Source organism: Manacus vitellinus, unplaced genomic scaffold (assembly GCF_001715985.3).
Source record: "Manacus vitellinus isolate BGI_N305 unplaced genomic scaffold, ASM171598v3 scaffold_66_pilon, whole genome shotgun sequence".
In the NCBI taxonomy this organism is placed as follows: Eukaryota; Metazoa; Chordata; class Aves; order Passeriformes; family Pipridae; genus Manacus; species Manacus vitellinus.
Genome location: NW_021940729.1, coordinates 1,111,763 through 1,117,762, shown reverse-complemented (window position 1 = coordinate 1,117,762; position 6,000 = coordinate 1,111,763). Strand labels below are relative to the sequence as shown.

The 6,000-nt window shown below is 41.5% G+C and overlaps 1 protein-coding gene across 1 annotated transcript in view; it reads left to right on the top strand.

Annotated features, from left to right (window-relative positions):
* The first annotated feature begins 4,803 nt into the window (after positions 1-4,803).
* The window catches only part of MPPED1 (metallophosphoesterase domain containing 1), a 43,203-nt gene continuing 42,006 nt past the window's right edge, over positions 4,804-6,000 (top strand). Inside the window, exon 1 of the mRNA XM_008930735.4 lies at positions 4,804-5,066. Coding sequence (XP_008928983.1) covers positions 4,915-5,066 — 152 coding nt within the window. The 5' untranslated portion in view covers positions 4,804-4,914. The remainder of the gene's footprint in view (positions 5,067-6,000) is intronic.

Below are 6,000 nucleotides of genomic sequence, written 5' to 3'. Positions count from 1 at the left end.
TGCCAAGGGGAAACTCAGTGGTTTTGGTTTCCCAGGACTTGTTTTCTGTTTCAGAAAATGAAGAGGAGGAGAGAGAGGAGAGTGTATCTATCCCTTTGGAAAGGCTTTCATCTGCAGAGTGATTTGCCTGGCTCATCCTTTCCCAGAGAATAATGCCTTTTTAGGATTATTTCAGCATTCATTTCCCAGTGGCAGAACTGAAGATAGCAGACTAATTCCATTGATTGGCCTCTATCTGAGGTATCTAAAATGGGTATTTTAGACAGCAAAAACCCTTAGTATTTTCAGCCTATTTTTCATAGTGAGTGATTGCTTTACTAGTGATTGCTTTACTATTTTCAGCAGGTTCACTTAACTCATGGTCAGTCTTCTGGGGGTTAAAACAAAAATAGTAATTTGTGATGCTGAAGTCAATCACTGGTGGTTATAGAAATGTTACTATGACAATTAGGACCATTGCTGCAGAATACTCTGTAGTGCATTTTTTTGGGTTTAAATAAAGGCTCTATTTCCTGGTGTAAAGGATGATCTGACAGTTTATGAAGAGCACTGTAGTATAGGGAATATCTGAACCATTGTTAAAGCTCTTGGAAGGGTTTCTGGTTAACAGTGATTTGCACAAGAAGCATGTGGTCCATCAGAAACTCTCAGGCTCCTCTTTAAGGTATTTTACTGCTCTTGTCTTAGTTGCTTTCCCTGAAAAAAAAACAAACAAAAACCAAAAAACATGGCTTTGATGTTTTATAGCTGCATGAAAATACCTTTTTTTCCACTTTTTTTTGATACTACATTTTGTTTCTTCATTGCCTCCATAAACCCCAGCTTGTCAGACTGTGTGAGCAAAACTAACACTTTCTGGAGTTACCACTTTGCCACTGATCTTGGTACTGCTGAGAGTCCCAGAGTTGTCTTCTTTCTTTGTGCTGTCTCACTGTTAGTGCAAAATCTGGCAAGTGCCCCTCTTCAGCTCTTGCTGGGATGTGCTACAGTCATGCTGTTCTTCTTGACCTCCAGATGTTCTGTAATGTACCAAAGTGCCTTTATAGTTTTCTCTCTTAACTTATGACTTTTTTTTTATTATTATAATGATTGTCATCAATATTTTATCTTGGTTTCTAATTATTATTTCAGCGGCATCTGCCTGAGCAATGTTGTTTTCAAGTCTAGATTCATCCTGTGTGTTGCTGGAATTGTTTTCAGGAAGCCTCAGTGGTGTTTTTAGGCTTGAGACAAAGGGTAGATGATGAAGAGAACAGTGGGGACAATGGAATGAGATATAGTGAGAGTCAGTGGACATGGGACTGAACTGAGGGAAGAACCTAAAATAAAGCAAAATCTGTGAGTGGAGGAGTGAGATTAAAATAAAACATTGTCTTGAAATGCACAAAGCAAAAAAAGATAAATAGGATGCATAAAAAGGCTGGAAAATTCATGTAAAAGGGGGAAATATTTATGCTAGCTATACAAGAACAGTGTGAAATACAGTACCAGAAATTTCAGGCTGGAAAAGTAGAAAAAAATCTTACTACAAAGATTTACTGGAGGACCTCATCAAAGGAATTAAATATGTGTGGGTTCAAGCACCTTCCTAGTCCAGTAATTCTTCAGGAGAGGTGTTTCAATGCCCATATTTTTCTGGCCTGATGTGAAGCCCCCTGAAGGCTGTGGAGCAGTGTCCTTTGCACACAGTGGGCTTTGGGGCCCCTCTGAGCACGTGCTGGAGAAAGCAGCAGAAAAATAATGTATGGAGAACATTCCTGCCATCAGTAAGAAGATGGCTTAGCTGATTTAATAGCTTTTTCTCAGTCTGTGATTCTAACAGCCAGGTTTGTGATATTTATTTTAGTATTCATGTTCTTGCAGTCCTTTTTACATTCCTCTGTTTTTCCCTGGCAGACATCCCGCAGCTCCATAAGTCTGGGGGAAGAGGATGGTTAGCATGTTGTTGCTGTGGGGATTTGAGTCTTAGCTCTCTGTGTTGGTAATGCTGGGCATATAATTTTAAAACTTGCATGCTGTAGAAGCAGATAATTATTTCCCTGCTGCATTTTATACCCTGGTTTGGGAAAGGAATAAATTTCAGAATATTAAAGGAAAGGAAAAGTTCCGGTTTGGGGGACTACTGGAAATGGAAGCAGAAAGAGGGGAGTAATGGGTGTCAGTCTGGTTATCAGTCAAGCTGCAAAGAGACAGCTTGTTCTGTCACACCAAGAGTGTCAGTAGTCAGCCAAGCACTTATGCAGGAGGAAAACCAGAGACTGAAAGGTAAGGTTCAAAGACATCTGTGTGTGTTTCTGAAATGAGCTTGAATTAAGCTACTGGGTTCTGCTTACTGAGTCTGTGTGTCACATATCTGATTTCTGCTTAGCACAGGATATTTGTGTGATTGCTACTTATTTTTATTGCAGGATCTATCCCCTTCCCTTCCCTTCCCTTCCTTTCCCATCCCAAACCTTCCCAAACCTTTCCAAACCTTCCCTTCCCAAACCTTCCTTTCCTTTCCCCAGTCTTTAAGCTTTTTATATGTCCAGGGTTGGGTGACTGTCATCGAGTAGAAGGCTTACCTGTCCTATCACATACCTTTTTTTCATCTTTCCCCCCTTTTTTTTTCTTACCTCAGGTGGAATATGTTGTCTTCCCATTTCTTTCATGTATATAGGGTGAACTTCTGTTCAGCTCCTTTCTCAGCTGCTGTGAGCTCCTGAGAACTTCCTAAGGCCAAAGGTCCCTCAGGACCTTTGTAACCACAGTTCAGTCCTGTGTAAAGTGGGCATAATCCCTGAATTACAAAAGAAAGGCTCTGTTTTGCAGGTAGTTCAAACCCCTTATGTAGAGCTGTGGAATCATAAATTATTTATCTTACTGGAGAATATTTCTAGAGGTCACCAGTTTCTGATAGTTTCCTTCAAACCAGAAGTAGGTTCACTTAGAACAGTTTGCCCCCCCTAAAATCTCTGACCTTGCCTATTCAAACTTCTTTGCGAGTGCATCATTTAATACAGGAAGCTCCTTGGGGAGGGTTCTTCACATCTGCTGTCATAATTTCTTATTTCCTAAATGCAGCAATTTGTACTTGAGTATTCTTACCAGGATTGTGCCTCCCTTCCCTCCCCCTTCTCTGGCACATTCCTTTGTGGTGCTTCTTGTGTTTGAAATCCCAAATCTTCCCCGTTGTTATTCCAGCGTTTCCTTACCCCTCGATTCTGGGGGAGGGCATGAAGGAATCTGCTCCTTTATTCTCAGGCTGTTTTCCTGCGGCTTGTTAGTGACAGCAAGTTGTCATCATTTTACAGCCATTCAGCCGGTAACAAAACCAGGCGGAATCTCTCATTTCAGCTCCCCGGGAACAAGATTTCCCCAAACAAAAACACGCCACCACTTCTTGGAGCACTCAGCCTCTGTAGTAGCTAAGCAGAGGACCGAAGCCCACTTTTATAAAGATGTTTAGGTGCTTGACTGCCACTAAAAACTGAATTGGACCTAAGTACCTGTAAATAGCTTTAAAACTTGGAGTGGCTATGAAGGCCTCCCTCATCCATCACTCTTGGCAGTGGTCCCCTCAGAATGGAAGGGAGGCACATCAGCAAGGTCACAGAAAATACTTCCAGTCCTGCTTTCCAGAAACTGCACAGATTAAGTGAATTGCTGCATTCTAGCGTGGCTTTTTATGAAATACATCTTCTGAAGCAGATTGCTTGTATTCCCTAGAAGAAAAGAGCCCTTGCTTGCATGAAAGCAAATATTTAAGTCAGACAACTTTTAAAAAGGATGTAAAATTATACTATAAAAATACCCACCTTTATAGCTTATAATCCATTTTTTATTAAAGCTGGGAAATAAAAGTAAAATTCACATTCAAATTACTTTCTGCTGTTTCTAGGGGATACTCTTTGCATTCCAGTTGGTTTCACTTGGCTCTTTCTCTACCCGTTTTCAGTGCTGCTGTTCTAGACTCGCATAACCCTCAGGGAAAAATTTATTCCCAAACATAAAACCTGTATGGATTTTACATTTTTAATATTTAGTAACATTTAACTGTGTGTTAGCCTTGGAATCACTTTGTTTTCCAGTGCACCCAGAACGCTGGGCTAGTGCTGACTGAAAAGTGTTTGAAGGGGGGAGGCTTTCATACTTGTGCCAGGAGTTCCCTCAGTGACACTGTAAAACCAGGAGCAAGTGCAGAGAAGGCCATTTATTCTGTTTTTTTGGTGTAAAGAACAACCACTTGCAATGATTCCCTGCAATAAATGTCACAGACTTTGGGAAGATTTGGTTCACAGAATGACAAAATCACAGGATATTCTGAGTTGGAAGCGATTTAAAGTCCAGCTCTTTAGTGAATGTCCCCCCCAGGGATTGAACTCACACTTTGGCAACATCAGCACTGAGCTAATCTCAGGGTTGAGCTGGTTCTTGTTTAATTAACTTGCGCTTTTGTTGTGCACAGTCACTTTCAGGTTCTGTGGGGTTTTTTTGAGGGAGGATGGGGAACAAACATTCATCAGTGCAATAAATAAGTCAGTGGTCGTGTTGGAGAAACACCTGATGCGCCTTTCTGAATGCCTGTCTTGTCTTTTAGGTTTGTATTAAATGTCTGAAGTATTTGAGCAAGTTCTTTAGCAAGTTTACTTTCAGTCCATGCTCCCCAACTAAAGCATGTTCCTCCAGTAGCTGGGTTGGAAAGGTCTGTGATGAGTCCTTGGAGGAGTCTTTGTCCTTCTGTGTCTCCACCTTTGTCGTGTTAAACAAAGCGAATCCCAGGCAGCCCAGCAGTCACTCTCCATCTCTCCCTTCTGCTTTCAGGTGTTTCCGAGGGGGCTGTGCTGCTGAGGTGAGATGTGCTGGTGCTCTCCCATGGACGCAGGGAGATAGCAGACATGATCCCCTGAGGAGGCCGAGCCCCGCGCCGCAAGCATGGCCTTCGCGCAGTCGCACATCATGGCAGCCCGCAGGCACCAGCACAGCAGGCTCATCATCGAGGTGGACGAGTACAGCTCCAACCCCACGCAGGCTTTCACCTTCTACAACATCAACCAGGGGCGTTTCCAGCCCCCACACGTGCAGATGTGAGTATTACAGTTCTGTCCCTGCTCCAGCCCGGCCTCCCTGGGGGTTACTGCTGTGTTGGACCAGTCAGGAGGAATTCGAGGAACTGCTGCCTTTCTAACAATAATTACTGTAACGATACAAAACCAGCCCATCTGCAAGGCACTTTGTTAAAGGAGGGGAGAAAGATTGCTCCACTAGTGTAATACGTTATGCTTAGGTGTTAAAAAGAGAAATGAACGGCGAGCAGTGGCAATAAAACACGAGATGCTACAAGGGTGATACTTTCTGCGATCTTAATAATGTTTGTTTGCTCTGTGCAGTTGCATATTGATGCACAGAGCTGTTGGAACTACCCCAACCCCTGTCTGTCCAACACATACTGTTGGGTTGGTTATATTACAGCTACATACGAGGGAAAAATCATCTCAATAAATAAAATAGTGTGGGCACCCATCCGACAACTTACTCTCATTCCGATGTGCCGAAAATGCCAAGTGCTTAAAGAGTGATTAAAATACTGTGTTTGTTTCTGACTTCTTATATAATGACAACATCAGTGAAATTAACTGCTCTAGATGATTTACTTGTAACGTAAAGTGGAGAATTATAATTACAAAATGAAACCTGCCATAAAGTTTAGAGCCAGAAGGAAGAGCAAAACAGTAAAAGCTATTACAAATAAATTAAGTATAAAATTCTACTGTAAAATATTTTTATAGGGAATAAAAATGTCTGCACCATTTTATTGTGTTTATTAAAGAGAGAAGCAGCCTTATCTTTAGAGCAGAAGGCTGTTTTTTTGGTTTTTAAAGAGAACTCCTTTCCTTTAGGAAGACTGAACAAATAATCATCTTGTTCACATTTTTGGTGTTTAATATGATTTAATAATTTACAAAACAGGTTATGATTTCTGCAGCTAAAAAACTAAGCACTGAATGCTATGTGTCACTT